General features: G+C 43.8%; 2 protein-coding genes across 3 annotated transcripts; both read right to left on the reverse strand.

Annotated features, from left to right (window-relative positions):
- Positions 1-12428: 12428 nt before the first annotated feature.
- On the reverse strand, positions 12429-13897 carry LOC117842552 (DIMBOA UDP-glucosyltransferase BX8). Its single transcript, XM_034723025.2, has 2 exons — positions 13396-13897; positions 12429-13324 (listed from the first exon to the last, which is right to left on the reverse strand). The coding sequence occupies exons 1-2, from the start codon at positions 13895-13897 to the stop codon at positions 12429-12431; spliced, it is 1398 nt and encodes a 465-aa protein (XP_034578916.1).
- Positions 13898-15917: 2020 nt separating this feature from the next.
- On the reverse strand, positions 15918-18866 carry LOC117841993 (mitochondrial import inner membrane translocase subunit TIM10). Of its 2 annotated transcripts, none has more exons than XM_034722324.1 (6): positions 18705-18866; positions 18524-18577; positions 17710-17762; positions 17397-17435; positions 16906-16975; positions 15918-16282 (listed from the first exon to the last, which is right to left on the reverse strand). In XM_034722324.1, the coding sequence occupies exons 2-6, from the start codon at positions 18563-18565 to the stop codon at positions 16235-16237; spliced, it is 252 nt and encodes an 83-aa protein (XP_034578215.1). In that variant the 5' UTR covers positions 18566-18577; positions 18705-18866; the 3' UTR covers positions 15918-16234. The 2 variants fall into 2 exon arrangements, with proteins under 2 accessions (XP_034578215.1, XP_034578216.1); XM_034722325.2 differs by having other exon boundaries at positions 18524-18567; positions 18705-18864.
- Between the last annotated feature and the right edge of the window lie 858 nt (positions 18867-19724).

Raw genomic sequence — 19724 nt, forward strand, 5'->3', positions numbered from 1 at the left:
GCGCCAAAGAAGAAGCCCGTGGAACCACCAATTGATGAAGCAACGAAGAAATACTTTAAATCCCTAGTGGTTAAAATAGTGGTGAAAGAACCCATCTCAGACAATGCTCGCTCAATCAAAAAGTCATTTCAAAAGAAAAAAAGATCACGGTCCACCATTCCCTAGCTCGGAGAACAATCTCAACAATCAATCGATCCACTCAAAGTGCTTTCAAAAGATGATGAGATTCTAGCTCAATGAATTGCTGAGACCAATCTCACAAAAGAGCAACTCCTAGGGGCGGACCATATCGAAACTCACCCAAGTGCTGGTAAATGGGAGTTTAAGTTGGGGGAACCTCTTATATGGCCACAGTTGGTGGATCACCTGCCAACGAAAATGTGTGCACTTCATAAATGGTACATGGAGGCACCTGGAATGTCACACCCTAGAATTTTCAAATTTTAGGATGTGATTAAAAGTAATAATTAAACAACGATTTTCTATAATTTAAAATTTTTGCCAACATTTATTTTCTTTACAGGAAATTTAGCATAGGAAAAATAATTGTTTGTTATTTGGAATTTAATAAGGTTGATGTTCTCTATCCGTGCATTCATGCTGATGTATCTTGGTGTTTCATGAGTGAAAAAGTTTCAAAAATGCGTTTATATGTTGTCCAAGTTCTTCTAAGAATTTTCCAGTTTTTCTGGAATTTATTCTCCTTTTCCTTAAGCTTAATCCAATTTTTTTGGATGGTTCTAAAATCCTTGTCACGAGCTCCAAATATTTTATTTGGATTCGTCGTATCCCAAAATGTCTCTACGAATTTTCCTGGAATTTTTGGGGTTTTCAGAACATTTTTCGTGGTTTAAATTATTTATCTAGAATTTTCTAGATTTATATTCCCACATAAAATAATTTCTAAAAATCAATCAATTTCCTTTGGGCTGAATCTTGGGCCCGACCCACCTCAGCTCAGCAGGCCGTTTCCACCGGCCCAACCGCCTCCTCTCTCCCCATCTTCCTTTCCACCGACCCAATGTTTCCTCATCGACCTAGCAGGACGGCCCACCTCACCCCTCCCTTCTTTTCCTTTCTCGGCCTATAAAATGCGCCCCTCTCTCACCCGGCTCCCCTCCGCCCGATTCTCGCCACCACTCGCCACCCAAAGTGCCACGCATCACATAGCGCCGCCGCCGCCGGATTCGTCGAAGCGCCGGTGCACGCCGGCCGGCCGAACCCACCCCCCCCCCCCCTTCCGCCTGTGCACAAGGTTGAAGAGGATAAGGTGGTTTTGCAATAAGTCCCCTGAAGAATCCTACAAATCTCTACCTTTTTCCTGTGTCTTACAAAATCTTCATATAACCCCTGAACCTTTCAAATCCTTGCAATCTAATCCAATCCTTGACCTTTTGCAGATCTAACCCTAAGCTTTCAGCTTTTCGCGAGCTCTATTCTCTGTGTCTTGGTCATCTTCTCTGCTAACCCCTGAAGCCTATAGTTAATCTTGTTTAGGTCCTTAGAACCTTATTTAGTCCGTAGATTTCACGTTTTAGATCCGTTTTACTCCGTTCAAGTTGCGTTAGATTCTTCACAACATAAAGTACACGTTAGTAGTGAACATAATTTCCTATCTTTGAAAATAAATTTATTGTTAATTTGATTAATTCCTATTGGAATGCCTTTTCCTAATAAGAATTTAAGTAGGATTTACACCGGTTTTTCATAATCAATATTAATTCAACTAATTCTTATTCAATTAGTTTTATAAATAAAAGTTGCTTAGGTTCTATTCCGATTTTCATAAACTAAGGTTTAATTGGTTAATTCCTAATTATAACTAGCTTTTCTAAATAAAAGATATCTAGGTTATACATCGATTTTCATAAATAAAGTTAAGATGCTTAATGATATCATAAATGCATTTTCAATAATAATATGTTTAGTTAAACACGAAATACAAAGTTATTCAATTAGATGTCTTATACATGCTCTGAGTTTCTAAAGTTAATTGTTAATTTTGAATAATCTGTACTTTAATATTTACAAATAAAATATAATTAAGTTTACCTTGTATTCAATGATTAAATGTAACTTGCTTAATTCCAAATAGGGTATTTCTCTGAAATAACCTATGTCCATGTTTTATTTAATTAAAATGGATAAAGCATATAGTCTTTTTATTTCTTTGATACATCAAACTTCTCGATAGTTCTGATCTCAGTGTTTCCTGTGTTTGCGTGACCTTAGATCAATCCTTGTCCTTTAGTACGCTCTTTTAAAGCCTTTCTTTTATTTTGGTGTATTATTCTTAGTTGTACTTGTTTGTTTGTTTGTTGCCGATGTTTTCTTCGATTAGAAGGATCGATGCTCGGAAGCTTTGAAGGTTAAGAGCGGCATGGACCCTCACATGATTAATTAAACTTGAAGATGGACTTAAATCGTTATTCTGGTTAGTTCATGTAGCCTTGCTGAGTTCCAACCATAAGTGTACTCACCCTTGCTTACTGCTGCTCAGAAGAAGAAGCTGCTATGAAGTTGCTATGAAGATAATGCAGAGTTCTAGGCGTACGCAACCCCAAGTTATTTGCCTGTGAAATTTGGAGCCTCCATTTCCAAGGTTTAAGCTGTGTGTCTCTGATAGTATTGTAAGTCTTTGTTTATCTTTTTGCGTGATATTGTTCCTGTTATTCACTTATGACGTCACTATATGTATAAAACTTGATCCTGGCATACATATAGGTAGCACTTGGTTTTGTTTTCAAACCGGGTGTGACATGCAAATGGACGGATCATGTTTACTGCTCGGATTCAAGATCGTGATTACTTTCGAGGGCCAGATGATATATGGATTGAGTTTGAAAGTCTATGGTACTTGTACCATCAAGACGCCCTTGACAAGTCCCTCATTAGTGCATGGGTTCTGTAAGTGTTTGCTCTCATTTCTACATCATAGCTCCTACATTAATTCTATGCCATCTCATCGGTACTCTTTTATTTTGTATCATGCAAAATAGAGATTCAACAATGCCGGTGAAAACAGATCTATCATGTCCGCTTCATGGACCCGCATATTATAAACGATGAAACCTTACTGAAATGGCCAAATAGGATCATGAAGACTATTTTCAACTTTCTGGATAAGCAGCATCACATGCAATTCATACTTTTGTCGTACAACTTTAAGTGAGTCATTCATCCCTTTTTTCATCTGTTTAAGTTAATAATAAGTATATCTAACATTGCCTATGTATATTTATATGAATAGATTCCACTAGATACTACTTGTTACCGAGATTGATCGAAGCTACATCACGGTGCTGGACCCGAAGAAGAAACCAACATCAGAGTATCAAAGCCTCGTAGACACACTTAATAGGGTATGGGCTCGCTTCATAAAAAAAAACACTCAGGACAGTTCAGGGATCAAATTCACATTAGGGATAACTTTCCGGTATGAATTCAATTTGAACAACTTATGTGGATGGAAACAATTTGAACAATTTGTTAACTTTCCTTTCCACTTGAATATTTCATAACCCATACATTTTTCCATATTTAGTGTTTGAGGCAGGAGGACGGAAACAACTTATGTGGATACTACTGTAGTCAGTTCATCCACAACTTTATAGTTCACAAGAAAAATCCGGACGAACAACACAGAGTACGTAAACACAATTCATAACTTTTTTCACTCTGCACATATATTGCTTTAAATTGATGATGTTAATTTGCATGTGACAGATTAAAGAAATAAAAGAAGAGCTCATCGCCCAAGAACGACTCAGGGCAATTCAGGAACAACTATGTGGATTCCTTTTGGAGGAGGTCGTAAATCCAAAGGGAGAATTTTATGACGATGGAACAAGTGTGGGTCAACTTCATCCAATCAGGGACTCGGATGAGCGTAGTGCATATTCAGAATACTTGGAACTTTTGAAGTGTATATAAATTGTATAAATATAATATGTGTAACCTTCACTATGCTAGATCAATATATATATATATAAGCGTAATATTACTACTATACGCAAACGGATACTGTACACAAATACAAATATGAATAAGAATTAAATGAATTAAAATGAAAGGAAAACAAAAAAGGCGATAACCATTTAGTACCACTTAGTACTACCGATCGGTACTAAACTGCCTTCCACAACAGTGCAACGTGGCTCGCACTTTAGTACCGGTTGGTACTACCGACCAGTACTAAATGGCTCCTTTAGTATCGGGCATTTTGGCTGGTACTAGTTGGCGTGGCATTTAGTACCGACCAAGCAGTACCGGGCGGCATTTAGTACCGACTGAGCAATACCAGTCAGGCGCCCGGTACTAAAGGGAGGTTAGTGACCGGTTCCAAAGGTCGATTCGGAGCATCAAGAAGATATACCGCAACTAGGCCACTCGCTCGTGCTACCCATACAATGATTGGTAGCATCTGATGCACAAATCTATTATGGTATCCCCTTTGTGTTTTCTTACTGAATAGCAAAAGCATGGTTATATCTCATATGCAAAGGCATGGTTGTATCTCCCAGAAGATTATTGACTCTGCCCGCAGGGCCCCACACACTCGATTCTAGCCATTCGGCTGTTAAAACGTTATACACATTTCGAATCGATGACGACGAAGGCGTATGACGCCCGTGCGCCTTCACCTTGCTGCGTCCACTGCATCACGCCCACGAGCCGCATACCCCATCCGACTCTGAAGATCGGTCATCCTGGCATGGAGCATCTGGAACTCTGCATTGGCACCCATTCCACATGAAACAATCCAATAGATCGAGCCACAGGTGGATCCCGTGCCCAATCCTTCAGGCTTCGAATGAATCTCTGTGAAATTCCTACATGGCAACTAAAGCTATCTTCTAAACATAACCCATTGTTGCTTCTCAAGTTCCTCAAGGGATGCCAACACAAAAGTTTACAAAATTCCATTCAGCTCACATCCAGTTTCTCAACTCTTCCTGCAATTTTCTTGTCAAACAAAATGTTGAGAGCTTCACAGCATCGTACTATCTCAACAATCAATACAAAAAAAAAAGAGCTTGACACTGTGTATCAGCTTACTTAGCAAGGTAAGCTAGAGCTTACCATAATACTATTATTATCATAGTGACTTTGGAGATTGATGATAACATTATCATTAGGACTAATGTGTTTGCAATATATATCTTTGTAGCAAGGGCGGAGTTAGCCTAGTTTTTTTTTAAAAAAAAGGAAAACTAATGTGGGGGAGTTCCCCACAGCAAATATATTAAAACTAACAGCAACACAAAGGTACACACGAGGGCATACTTACAAGAGATACGTACAAAAAAGGAGGGTAGAAAGAGAGGAGGAGGGGAAGACGATGGGGTTACAGAGTTAGATAGATTCTAGCCATTTAACAAAGGAAGATTTATGGGACTCTTTGAAACGGTGAAGTTGAAGGAGAGCCTGTTCTTTGAACCATATGGTCCAAAGCTGCTGATTTGGCCTTGGTGAATCGAAGATAATGGCATTGCACATCTTCCAAATTTCCCAGGAGGCGATGACGAAGATTTCCAGTGTGCAACATTTCCAAGAGATCGTGTGGATGCAATTCGCTCATGCACATCCGCTGCATCTGTCCAGATGATCTGCACTTTGAGCCAGCATGCCTGTGAAAAAGGGCAGTCAAAAAAGAGATGATCTCTGGTTTCTTCCAATCCTCTGTCACAGAGGACACATTGCACTCCTGATTGCACATTGAGGTGTCTTCTGCTCAACATATTCCTTGTGTTTAAACGGTCAACCAAGAGCAGCCAGCAGAAGAATTTGAGACGTCGGGTGCATTTAGATTTCCATAGCCAGTTGAAAGTCGGTTCCACTTGCAAGCTTGAGAAGATTGAGTTGTAGAATCGTTTGGCGGTGTACATATTGTTCCCCCAAAGGTAAGACCACTGATCTAGCGCATGTTGATCATATGGAATATTTTGCAGCAGGGCTTGAAGTTCTTGTAATTCAGAGAAAGCTTCCTCAGAAATAGGAAGATTGACAATGGTTGCCAAATCATCTTCCTCCATTATGTTCTGGACCGAAAGTTGGCTATCCAGAGCAACGGAAAAGAGCCTGGGGAATTGATCGGCTAAAACAGTCGAGACCCAGAGGTCCTCCCAAAACAAAACTGAGGATCCATTACCAATAGTGCATCTAGCTACACCTCTGAACATGATATTGAGTTTAAAGACATCGTTCCACCAGAAGGAGCCCACCTCCCTGCTTGCATGAGGTACCCTATTTGTATAGTAGGTGTCCCAGATCAAATGAACCTAGGGAATGTCCTTCCTGGTATAGAATTTATGCAAATGCTTGAGCAGCAGGGCATCATTTTGAAGTCCAGGTTTATAACACCCAATCCACCTTTTGCTTTTGGAGTTAGCCAGCTGATCCGATAGATTCTTGTAAATGCCGTAGAAGATCATTATTCTAGGGATGAAAACGGACGGGAACGGGCGGGAAAACCCCCTCTCCCGTTTCCATTCCCACCTTTTATTACCGAAAACGGACCGGGTCCGGAATAGCCGGGAACAGAAGTGGGAGCGGGATGAACGGGATTACGAAAACGGGTGGGGGAACCGGGTACTTCAACAGGAACTCATACTTTGGTACGCACACACGATATTGTTTGCTTTTGTTGACTGCTAGTTGACAACCATGTTTTGGTAACTCAAAGAACTCTTAGACTAACAATCTTTTAGAATAAATATAGGAAAATGTGAGCACCTATGCTGAGTCGAGGACTCGAATCTGGGTGAACAGGTTTCATTAAAAAAATGTTTCTCCTCAGTCCACATCATTCGAAATTGTTTGCCCTCTTTTACGCTGGTTATATCACTTAGTTGCACATGCCTTTAATTTAAGCATACTCTTCATTGATTTACTGTTGCTATAACTTAGCCGAATGTGCATGACCGCACGATAACTTAGCCCCATCCCTTAAACTTCCAATCTTTAAGATTCGTGCAGCTGTTCTCGACCGCACAATCCTACTTTCCTTCCTTCTTCCTCCTCCCATCACATCCCCGCATTTCTCTCTCATCTCACACGCGCGCCGCCGCTGGGATCCAAGGTCGTGGGAGGAAGCTTGCCGGAGGGGCGGGAGGTGGACAGGGACGGCCGGTGGCAGGTCGCCGCCGGCCGCGAGCGGTGATCAAGGCCGGTGGCACTTAGGGTTAGGGTTTCGAGTTTCTGGGGGGCAGGGCTTCAATGGCCGTCGACCTTAGAGGAGAAGGTCGGGAGGCGGCAATGGCGGTACGCCCGGCGGCGGAGGGTGAGGCGGCACGGGAGGGTAGAGCAAGATGGCCGGTGGCCGGTGGCGGGTGGCGGGTGCGACGACAAGCCTCAGGTTAGGAAGGATGGGGTCCAGGGGCGGATTTGGGCCCTGGGCTGCATCCCGGGGTGAGGCCCATGAATAGTGGAAAATTGCTTCATAAAAATGGCATAAAAAGGCCTATCAGCCCATTAGCCCACCCCGAGAAGGAGAAAGCCTAGCAGGCCAGCAGGCCGTCGCGACGCCGCCCTAGCCTGGTTAGCAGCATTCACCCTCGGTCCCTCGCGGCCTCGCATGTCGTCCCGCCTCCCGTGTCCGCCTCCCTCCCGACTCCCGCGAGGCCGCGACGGCGCGACCTTCTGCCTTATGGCGACCTCCGTCCCGGCCCCCGGGCTCCGGCAGCGCGCCTCCCATCTGGGCTAGCAGGCTGGTCCCGACTGCACCGCGCCTCAGCCAGCCGCGCGCACCGCCACCCGCTGCCGGCGGCCCTGGTGCCCAACGGCCGCCATCCCCAGCTCCCCACGCGCCAGGGCAACCAGTGGCCCGTCGCTCCCCCCCCCCTTCCCCCGCCGTCACGCGGTGCCGGCCTCATGTGGCCGCACCCCCGCCGGCCCCCTGGCCCCTGCGGACTGCGGCCCTGCCCCCTGCTGAAGTGTTGAGCGCCTGACTGAGGTTGATTTCTAGTTTCTTTTTTTTTGAAAATTGCTCCATGATTGCTACTAGGAAAGTCATGAATATTTCATTTCATTGAGCAGGACTGGTATTTGATACTTTGCAATTGCAACATTTCATACCTTAGAAGTTAGAATGGAGAAACACTATGCTAAAAAAGATGCGTCAAAGAGTGGTGGTAGTGCCGAAACTATAGAGAACCGGGTTGAGCAAAAAAAACCATGGATTGAACTTGATATGAGAGATATAATTGCTGATCCAGGAGAAAGGAAGCCAATTGATGATGTTCATCATGACATTAGGGATGAGGCAAGGAGAGCATATCTACAAATAGGTCCATGTAGGCCAGCTGGTCATAAGTTTCCAAAAATGAAAAAAGATGGTAAATGCCAATCAAGAGGATTTGCTGGATCATGGTTTGATCAATTTGATTGGTTAGAGTACAGTGTAGTCAAGGATGCAGCTTATTGCTTCTATCTCTTTAAGCCACAACAAGCTGGGTTTCATAGTAATGATACATTCACCAAAGTTGGGTTTAGAAATTGGAAGAATGCAAAGGATTCTTTCAAGGAGCATGCTCAATCAATTGATGGCTTTCATAATAGTGCAAGAAAGCGTGCACTTGATTTCAAAAATCAGAGGCAAAGTGTTGAACATGTGTGGACTGTTACAAGTGCAGCAGAAGAGGAGGCATATAAAGCTCATTTAACTATCATGTTAGACATTGCTAGATTTCTCCTTTTGCAAGCTCTAGCCTTTCGTGGACATGATGAGTCTAAAACATCAAGAAATAAAGGGAACTTTATGGAGATGCTTGAATGGTACAGAAAGAAGGATCCTAATGCTGCACTTGTGACCGGTGAAAATGCTCCAGGGAATAATCAAATGAGTAGTCCAATGGTTCAGAAGGATTTGGCTAGGGCTTGTGCAGAGGAGACAAGTGAGTTAATTAAAAGTGAAATAGGAGATCGTTGTTTTGCGGTGCTTGTCGATGAGGCTCGTGATGCATCTATTAAGGAACAAATGGTTGTGGTTGTGAGGTATATACCTCCTCTCCATTTTTTTATTTCGTTGGTTTTGTTTTGTTGCTTTCAAGTAACACTATTTTCTCTTTTCTCTTGTAGGTTTGTCAATGATAAAGTAAGTGTGATTGAGAGGTTTCTTGGCATTGAACATGTTTCTGACACCACATCAACTTCACTAAAAGAAGCATTGGATACTATGCTTAGAAGATATGGTCTATCTATTTCCAAGATTAGAGGGCAAGGATACGATGGAGCTTCAAATATGAGAGGACAATTTCATGGGTTACAAAGACTGGTATTGAAGGAAAACCCATGTGCCTTTTACATCCACTGTTTTGCTCATCAATTGTAGCTTGTGGTAGTTTCTGTAGCCAAGTGTTGTGGCTAAACTTTTGATTTCTTCAATTATGTCACTTCAATCGTCAATGTTGTTAGTGCTTCTTGCAAGAGGAAAGATCAACTCCTTCAAAGTCATCATGATAAGCTTGTTGAGTAGTTAGATAGTAGTGCTATTTTTTCTGGGAGAGGGAAAAACTAAGAAACTAGTCTTGCGAGGCCTGGTGATACACGGTGGGGTACACATCACAAAACATTGGCACGTCTTATAATCATGTGGTCCTCTATACTGGAGGTGTTGGAGAATATTAGTGAAGATGGAACTGATGGGGAAAAGAAAACTATAGCCTCTGGATTGATTCAAAGAATGGAGTCATTTGAATTTGTGTTCATATTACATCTTATGATCAGAGTACTAGGGATGACTCAAGACTTGTCACAATGTTTGTAAAAAAAAAATCAAAACATTATTCGTGCAATAGGATTAATTGGCTCTGTGATGAGAAATATGAATGAAATGAGGGAAAATGGTTGGGAAGCTCTTTTTGAAGAGGTAAAGGAGTTTTGCCTCCTCAAAAATATAGAAATTCCTAATATGGAAGATATGATACCAGTTAGAGGTCGTTCGAGATATCGTGGTGCTAAATTAGTGAGTTACTACCATCATTTTCATCATGGAATTTTCAATGTTGTGATTGATCAAGTTTATTGTGAGTTAAACAATCGATTTCCAGGAAGATCAACTCAACTCTTGAGATGTGTTGCTTGTCTTGATCTGAGGGATTCTTGATCTTCCTTCGTATATTCATTGATGAAGTTAGAAATGATGATAATTTTGACACTTGTACTGATCTTGGTAACTTTGCTGAGAAGATGGTTCAGACTGGAAGAGATACAGCTTTTCCTTTGGTGTATCGTCTCATTGATTTTGCCGGTAGCAACAGCAACAGTTGAAAGAGCCTTCTCTGCTATGAATATTATCAAGACTGAACGAAGAAATAAAATGAATGATGATTGGCTGAATAGTAGCATGATGTGCTATATTGAGCGGGATTTGTTTGCGTCGATTGAAGATGAAAAAATTCTAAAGCGCTTTCAAGGCTTAAGAAACCGTAAGATGAATTTGCCAAACGAGGGCTCAAGGTGCGTGTTGTTTACTTATATTAGTCTATTTCAATACATAATGTTATCTTGCTTTATAAAGGGCTGAGATGTTGAAAATTTTTATGTAGAATTGAGGACGTCGGAACAAGTGGAAGTGGTGTTAATTCATGAAGACATGTATGGTTCTTTTTTTGTCATGGAAGACTCTTAATTTGGTACTTTTCTACCTTGAATGTTCTATGTATTGTTTGAGTCTATTGGTTAAACACTTGGAATCTAGAGAATTATATAATTATTTGTGTTTTTTGAAAATATGTTATATCTAATAGTGTATGGCTAGTAAGATTTTAAACCTTATATTAGTTAGCTCGGGGCGGAGCCCGTTTCTGGATCCACCACTGGCGGGGTCGACGGTGGCGGTACGACCGGCGGCGGAGAGCGAGGCGGCGCAGGAGGGCAGAGCAGGATGGCCGGTGGCAGGTGTGACGACAAGCCTCGGGTTAGGAAGGGCGGGGTCGAGGGGGCAACGGCGGTTGGCGGGCGGGCGGTGCGGCAGCCACCGGCCGGGGTGGTGGAGGAGGTGGCAGGGATGGGGGCTTGCCGGGGAAGAAGATGAAGGGAAGCATGGATCGAATTTGGGTTGGAAGTTTCAAAGATAGATAGGAGCCTCACGCCATGGTCGGTCGTCGCGTCAGCACTGCGAGCATTGCAGCAGAATTTGGCGGGAACAAAGCGCGCGGGGGTCGATGACGCGCTCCTCGGCGTCCGCCACGCCCTGCTGTGCCGCGCGAGGGAGAGGGTCCGGCGTCAACGTCCTCAGCTCGGCTACTACAGCGCCGGCGACCCCCGCGTGAGGCGCCACGCCGGCCGCATATCGTCGCGCTCGCCGACGCGCCGGATGCCGTCCCCTCCGTCCCCTTCTTCGGCGCCCGCCCCAGCCGCGCCGCCCTCCACGCGCTACCTGGAGATCCGATGTGAACCTTGGTGGCTGGCGCTGTTCAATTATTGTAGGCCTTACATGACCGTGGACACGTGCACCGTCGAGATGATCCCGGAGGAGGGAGATGCTCACCTGCAACCTCACCGCCCTCATGTCGATCTGAACGCGCGTGTTTTGTGCTGCAGGCATGATTGCAGACTTTCGAGGAAGAGTTCTGAAACTGATCTTCTGCAAGTTGAACAAAGCAAGTGCAAGTCTGAAATTGATCCGGCAATCCTATCATCATCTTCTGATGCATAGACTGTAATCGCACTGGATTTGCATGGTACTTACTTTGGAAAGTTTAATTTAGCTGAAAGGAACCTGACGTTGTCATATAAAGGAGTTTGGTGTTAATTGAATGTCTAGTGTTATCTGCTCCCTTGATATCTACTGTTTGTTGCAAATGCTCAATGATTGTCCTAGGAGAACGCATAGCGATTGTGATGCTTCACGCATGTCGTTTGTTGTGCCGAAGGTATGCTGACTGAGTGCCTCCAGAGTGCAGAAACCATGACAGGGCCGGATCTACTGTGGCAGAACTGAAAACACCTTGTTTTATTAGTAACTCTAGAAGTGCAGTGTAGTGTAGCTATTCCTATTTTTTTTAAACTACCTTATGTTTTCTCAAATGGAAAGCCAACTGTTGGCTAGAAAATATGTGGTAGAACACCCTACGAGGCTACGACAATAAATCGGCTAAAAAAACTCTAAAAAATATGATAAAATACCCTAATCCGCCCTCGGTGGAACCTCTGTTGTTAGGTTGGTGAATTTGTTCCATTCTGCTACGGCTAAAACCACAGTTCTCAAAAACCTTGATTTCACCAATGTAAATAACAGCTCCCTTTTTCGCCCCGGTATAACATTCAGAGGCAATTCTTTATTACATAGTAGATAAAACATAACACGACATGCAGCTCATTATTCAGAGCATCCTATCCCCATGCTCAAAGCTGAACAGCATCAACATACCATCCAGTCGTTTATTACACCCAAACCATCAAACCATGCCCAAAGCTGGAAAACCTCAAAGACCCAACATGTACTCCACAAGATCATCGAGTGCCGAACTAGCCGGCCCTCCTTCCTCCACACACTGCCTCGCTTGCCGCATCAGGAGGCGAGCCCTCTCCCTCGGCGCCTGCGGCCCCAGCTCCCGCGCCATCAGCCTCCTGATCGTCCTCGCCATGGCCGTCCTCTCGAACACCCTCCCGACGTCCAGCCCCGTGCCCCACCGGTGCGTCACGTACCTCGCGCTCACCGTCTGGTCGCCGAAGCACGGCTGCACGAGCATGGGCACCCCCTCGCACACTGCCTCCAGCGTCGAGTTCCACCCGCAGTGCGTCCAGAACCCGCCGACGGCCGGGTGCGCCAGGACCTCCCTCTGCGGCGACCACGCCACGATCTTGCCCCTCCGCCGCACCGTCTCGATGAGCTCCTCCGGGAACGGCGGCGGCGCGTCGTCGTCGCCAGCGCCGCGGACGGAGCCCGGGCGGATCACCCACAGGAACGGCACGCCGCTGCCGGCGAGCCCCCACGCCATCTCCTCGAACGCGGTGAGGTCGATGGTGGCCACGCTCCCCAGGCTGACGTAGAGAACGGAGCGCGGCGACCGCTCGTCCAGCCACGCCAGGCAGCCGCGGTCCGGCGCGTGCTGCTCCTCCTGCTGCGCCGCCGGGGCGAGCAGGTGAAGAGGACCGACGGCGAAGGCCGGGCGGGACAGCTCTTGCCGGATCTTGGCCAGCTCCGGCGCCTCGATGGCGTCGAAGGTGTTGAGCACGACGCCGGACGAGGAGGCGCGCATGGCGTCGGTGACGCAGGCGATGAAGTGGAGCATCGTCTCGTCGTCGCTGCCATCGACGCGGATCAGGTCTCGCACGCGCAGCGGCTCGAGCCCCAGCACCACCTCGTCCAGCCGATCTCCTGCAACGAAACGAATCGATGGTTAGCAGGCGTGCCACAAGATTCGCAGCTAGATTTACTAGTGCACATGCCATTGATGGGGAAGTAGCCGTCGGCGCGGAGGCGCGGGGTGGATAGCAAGGTGAGGAACGCGGCGGCGCCGTCGGTGCGGAGCGCGAGGGCGGGGACGCCGACGCGCCCGGCGGCACCCGGCATCTTGTACCACTGCCCGTCGACCACGACGCAGGCGACCTCGCGCTGCCCCGACTGGCCGCCGCCGCCGCGCGCCAGCTCCGCCGCGAGGGCGGCATGGAACGGGGCCTCGCAGACGTCGTTGAGGCCGATCATCTGCTGGACCAAGTCGGCGCTGGTGGCAACCTCGTCGGGGATTGACTCGCGGATGGAGACGAAGGCGAGCTCCGGGTGGCGCGCGGGGTCGGGCGCGTTGAAGTCGGCGTGGAGCATGGTGACGCCGAGGCCACGCGCGCGGAGGAGCCCCGCGAGCTGGAGCATCGGGGTGGTGTGGCTCGCGAACGGGAAGGGGAACATCACGACGCGGCGGCCGGTGGTGGGAGAACGCCCGTCTCCGGCCATCGTCGCCATCGTTGCTGCTGATGAGCTCTGGCGGCTGTGGCTGCGAGAAGGGAGAGGTTTTGGCTGGCACTGGCTCTGGCACGCTGTCTTGGCGAGGTTGGCGAGGAGCTGTGCGAGTTATGCTGGCGTGGAACCTCGTGAGGCGTGTGAAGGGCGTCGTGAGGCATCAGTGCATGAGCTTGCTTACGTTGTCGCGTTACCTTGCAAAGTGAAACGGAAAAGAAGCGGCCGCTTCTGGGGATTGAGCTCGCTCGGAGTGGCATCCATATCGGTTTATTCAGGTCAGCTGTTTAACGGATAAGCCCAGCTCGTATTACTGTTCATTTTAATTTTTATAAGTACATGAGAAAAACTATATATGTAGATAAAATATATATTTAGATGAAACATGTATATCTAGAAAATTCAAAACGAATAGTAATTGGAGATGGGGTAGCTAAATTATCCGTGCCATGTTTGAGTAGTGTTCACCAGCTAATTTCAGGGGTGGATCGCCCCCACCAACCCAACTGCCCAAAAGCTCCATTAGAATCAGAGGAGGGGGTGAGGAGAAGGGAGGAAAAGAAGAAGAAAAAAGAAAGAAGCGGTAGAGAGATCGAGGAAGAAGAAACAAGCCCCAAAAACCTGCCTCCGCCAATGACTAATTTTATCTTATTCATGCCAGCTCAAAATAATAACCACCATGCATACTCGAGGACTATCTGTGCTAGCTCTCTATAGAGTCTCGAAACAGACCATTTCCGTCTTTTTATTTTGAATTTCATATTGTATCTGGAAATTTGTTACTTTTGCATATGGGCTTAGACTGAAACAATTTTTTTTGGAAAATGCTAGATTCCAACGAGGTCTATAACTTTGTTGTTGAAAAATTTTATTTGAAGTTATTTAGATGTCCTAATGCTGGATTAACAATAAGGTTAAAAAGGAATAGAATTCCCTATTGTATATATGAAGCAACGACATACAGGTAATATGTTAAGGAGTGATCATGTGAGGCGGAATGTCGTGAGTTCAAGGCTGGACGCTCATGCAAAAAAACATTTTTAGCTATTTTTATTGGCAAATTTTTATTCCGATGCGCAACTATGGGATAGATCAGGATGGCTCTTCGTGCTAAGAAATATTTTTTTTCAATCTTTTGCTATTTTCATTTGTAAGACATGTTCCTTCGCGTGGAGGAGCCCCATGAGCGGGAGCACGAGGGTGATGTGTGATTTTTTTGGTGTTGGCGCATGGCTCAGCCATTCGGGCTGTAGCTGCGAGAGGAAAAGGCTAGGTGTTGGCTGGCACTAGCATGCTGTCTTGGCAAGAAGCTGTGCGAGTTATTCTCTCCATTTCAAATTGTAGGTTATTTTGACTTTCCGATTGATGCATACATTGATACGTAAACATATGATACCTTAATAGATAACATCTACAATAAATTGTCTCGTAGCAGGCAACGATAACTCATACAATGTTAGTGGAGTCATCATTAGTTCTAAAATTTAATTTATGATATTGTTGCTTAGCAAAACAACCTCCCTCACTTGACTCCCTTCTCTATATCATCATAAATCCTATGTGCTGCCCACCTCTATCTATAGTTAATATGATTCCAGAAAGATTTTGAAACAAGGGTAAAACCACCATTTTATTAACAATGAGCAAAATATGTGGTGCATGACGGTGTATCAAATCCAAACAGCTATTCCCTCCACTCCAACAAAATGAAAGACGTTTTAAGTTTCGTTCTAAGTTAAGCTTATCTAACTTTAGCTAAAGTCTATAAAAAAGTGCATATACAATACCAACTAAATGCACAGTCAAATATATTTCATGACGAATTTAATAAAATCTAAAATGATATTTGTAGATGTTGGTGTCTTTTTTTTGTTGATAAACTTGGTTAAAGTTAGATAAATCTAAAGTAGGGATGGAGGAGTAGACAACATGGGAACATAAAGCCAATAGCCAACGATACAAAATGACCCACATCCATAATTAGCCAGTGAGACAATAAATATTATGCTACTAGGTATAACCGAACAAGGTAAGACCAATGATATAAACTGGTTGAAACAGTTTATCTTTTCAGAAAGGATACACATTCGCATCCATAAAACTAAAGGCTATGTTGCTTTCAAAGCTCAAACGAAGGGTAGATGTAGAATTTGGTATCAGAAACCTCACATGTTGGTTTTCCCTATTGCGCCACCAATAGAAGGATAAAAATTAGAGATGTAATTTCTCTCTCGAACACCCCATGTCACATTGGTTTACATAGTAATACATCAAAACCCTAGAACCAAAAAGGAAGACATAATATTGCACCACAAAATGAAATTTCATCTCAGTTCACATTTTAGGCTGATTTCCAAGAAGTTGTCCGACTAGATTAGTTACCTGAAGTAAATCAGAAAGAATGGTGAGAAATAAACTGAGGAAAATTGAAGGCTAATGGCATGTCATGTGAGTAATTCTAGTTTCTGTATCGATATATAAAACTAAAGCAAACAGAGATGTCGTAAGTATCTAATCAGAATTATTTTATGCTTGAATTAATATGAAGGCATATATAGCAGAAACATGAAAAACAAATAAACCTGAACCATGTGACACCATAGCTAGAACATGAGAAAAAAAATCTATTACCAAAATTTATTTGCTTCTTAGACATGAATGCCAAGGGAGGGAAAAGGCAGACTACCTTTTCAGGTAGAAGCATAAAGAAAACAATCAGAGACTAATTTTTTTGTTGAGATCAATGAAAAGTACTAAAAAGGGATTAAAAAGGTATTTGATTTTTTCTGTAGCACTAGTCCAAAAGATCAAATAGAAAAATATTTGTCTGCCCCCAGAGCCCAAAAGAACAATCAAGTATAGATGTCTCCAAATGCAGCATTTCACATTTTGTCAAGCTGGATTATCATGGACCAATTATCTCTTCACTAAAAAAGGCCAGTATACCCTGTAGGAAACCTGATGAGCATTGAATATGAAATGGACCAACATAGAAACAAACTTGCCTGCCAGTATTTTGAAACACATCGATCAATGCAGCTGTTCTCACCCATGTTGAGCTCAGCTTCTTTGTGCCTAGAGATACAGAGAATAGAATCCAACTCATTCACATGTTATTCACCAATCCATGCACTCACTGACATCATGGCAATGACTCAAAAAAAAACTGCGGGGGGTAAGACAGCCCCCGGGCTTTTTGCTAAGAGAAAACCTTCTCACGCAGACTGAGAAAACCCCCGAACCTCTAGCCCACCCTTACACAGTAAACTTTAATGTCGGGAATTCTTTCGTATAGTTGCATCTTTAATATTTTAACTATATTGTATGATTATCTTCTTCACATCACATATGGGTTTACAGAAGCACATATAACATCCTTGATCAAAATATAGTTCACATATATGAATGCTATAACTTAAAAAAAGGGCACATATGTAACAGGAATTTAGAACAAAACTAGAGGAAAATGAAAAACACATGCCAAATTCAGGTGTACCTCTTCTCGATGCACTTGGCAAAACATGTCTGTGTAAGCCTGCATACAGTGAAACAAAGACCAAAGATGGAACATCAGAAACTGCCATACATAATGTCATCCATTCTATAGTTCAAGTATAATACATCAATCACTTTGCATATTGTTTTGATTTAAGAACATATACACTAGCATGTTCGAGAGAGAAAAAAAAAGAATATAGACAATATGCCAGGCAGAAGAAAAAAACCCAGTGGTATAAGTGATGCAAGAAAACTCAAAACTCTTAATATAGTGAAAGAATCAAATAGATATTGGATCTGAACCCACTAACCGATTGAAAAGATCAACCCTGTATTCCATCTCTTTCTCAGCCAATCCAAACATCTATTGAGACACAAACGACGAATGATCTCAGAAAAGATTCAGGTATAATATAATGAAAAAAATATTATGAATGACATTGTTTACATGTAGAGGAACTACAAAAGGAAAAGATAGATTGGCATCCAAAGAACAACAAGGTTGAAACTAAATATCAGAAAATCTTGGAGGCATGGGTAGTGGTAACTGCAACAAAATGCTTCTGATACTTAGACATGGCTAGAAATCTACAACTGTATCGCTAGGCATAAATATCGACCATGTCCATACAATCATAACTAGCATGCTTACCTTCTTGCCAATTGAAACCATAATCTCATTAAAATTCCAGAGATGCACAATAAGTCAATGTTACGCTTTCTTGAAAATTTGGACTAGCATAAGCTTTAGTACGACTGCAGTTCTTCAGTGTCAGAGTGGTACTCAATGGAAAGGCGCATCAGAATAAAAGCTCAGTATCAATATAGCTAAAACATTAAATCCCTGGGACAGCTGTAATTATTCAGTGTAACCTGGTTACGAAAGTTAACTATTGTAACAGTATTGCTAAACATTCAAAATCTCAAATCCCTGAACAGATGCAATTATTCAGTGTAACCTGAAAAGATACCAAGTTAATATTATTTAAACAATATCATGTGTTCCTTCCTTCCATTTCAAGGATAATCAGCAAGCACTCGTTTCCTCAAATCACATGGTGTACATCAAAGGTGCGACAATTTGAACATGGGCAAGGTAATCTGCAAGCAATTAGGGGCACACACCTGTTCCTTCTGCATATTGGTCGGCGCACCACCCGCTGCCATTGCTGCGGCTCACTTCAAGCAAGCATCAAAAGGCTAGCAATCAGGAGACCGGACCAATCCAAGATCCAAGAAACAACATAGACGAAAGCCTAGAACCTGAGGGGATAGGAAAGAGGCCGAAGATCCGAGGACAACTTACCAGATGGAATCACGAACGAAGCGGGGAGTGCGGCGCGGAGTTCTGGAGCTGACGGGTTGGGGATGCCGGCGGCGGCGGGATCCCCGTTTCAGCGAGGCAGCGGCGGAGGAACGGAACAGAGGCGATGAGAATGTCGGAGGGTTTTGCTGGAAGTCTGGAACAAGAAAAGGTAGTGTGGCCCAGCAGCCCTTCACGGCCTTGTCTCGTCCAATTGGGCCTTGCAACAGATGTGCGCCTTGTCAGAAGGCCCAAGTAAAGAGCCTGTCTTTTTTTTATTTTTAAGAGTGGTACCTTCGTGCTCTAAAAAAGAGTGGTACCTTCTGTTTCTTTCCTTTTCTCAAGAATGTATGGCCATTCGGATTTTTGTAGTATATACTTTAATTCTTGTGATACGAGAGTAGTTCTCATTCTTAAACTAATAACTATACCTTTTTGTAAAAAAAACTGATAATGATGTGACGGCGAGGGATAAGGTGGGCTTAATAGATTCGTCTCGTGAATTACACTCCAACTGTGCAATTAGTTTTGTAATTAGTCTATATTTAATACTTCTAATTAGCATCCAAACATCCGATGTGATGGGTGTTAAACTTTAACAGGGTGGAGCCAAACAGGCCTTTATTGCATTGATCAAACTAAACAAAAATTTGGTTAGGTCATAGGTATGAAATCAGGATAGGATAACCCATCACTAACTCACCTTCAAACCAAAGACCGTATACAAAGTCAAAATATACAAATTGAAAACTTCTCATATCTACGAATAGATAGAGTATGACTTAGAGACGGTTTATCTGAGCTGCAGTTTTTGGAGATTTTAGAAAAGCTACTACTAGCTTTTGGTTCTAAAAATGTAACAATAGATTTTAGAATATGTATTTATCTTTTCGAAAGTTACACGAGAAGTTCGATGTTTGTTTGAGCTTGTGAATTTCACGCTGAGAGGCCGGTAGGAAGTTCAAACAAACAAACAGGTCCTTACGGGAGTCGTGCTAGGCTGCCACGGTCCAATCAAAGCAT

The sequence above is a fragment of the Setaria viridis genome, chromosome 2 (genome assembly GCF_005286985.2).
Source record: "Setaria viridis chromosome 2, Setaria_viridis_v4.0, whole genome shotgun sequence".
NCBI lineage: Eukaryota > Viridiplantae > Streptophyta > Magnoliopsida > Poales > Poaceae > Setaria > Setaria viridis.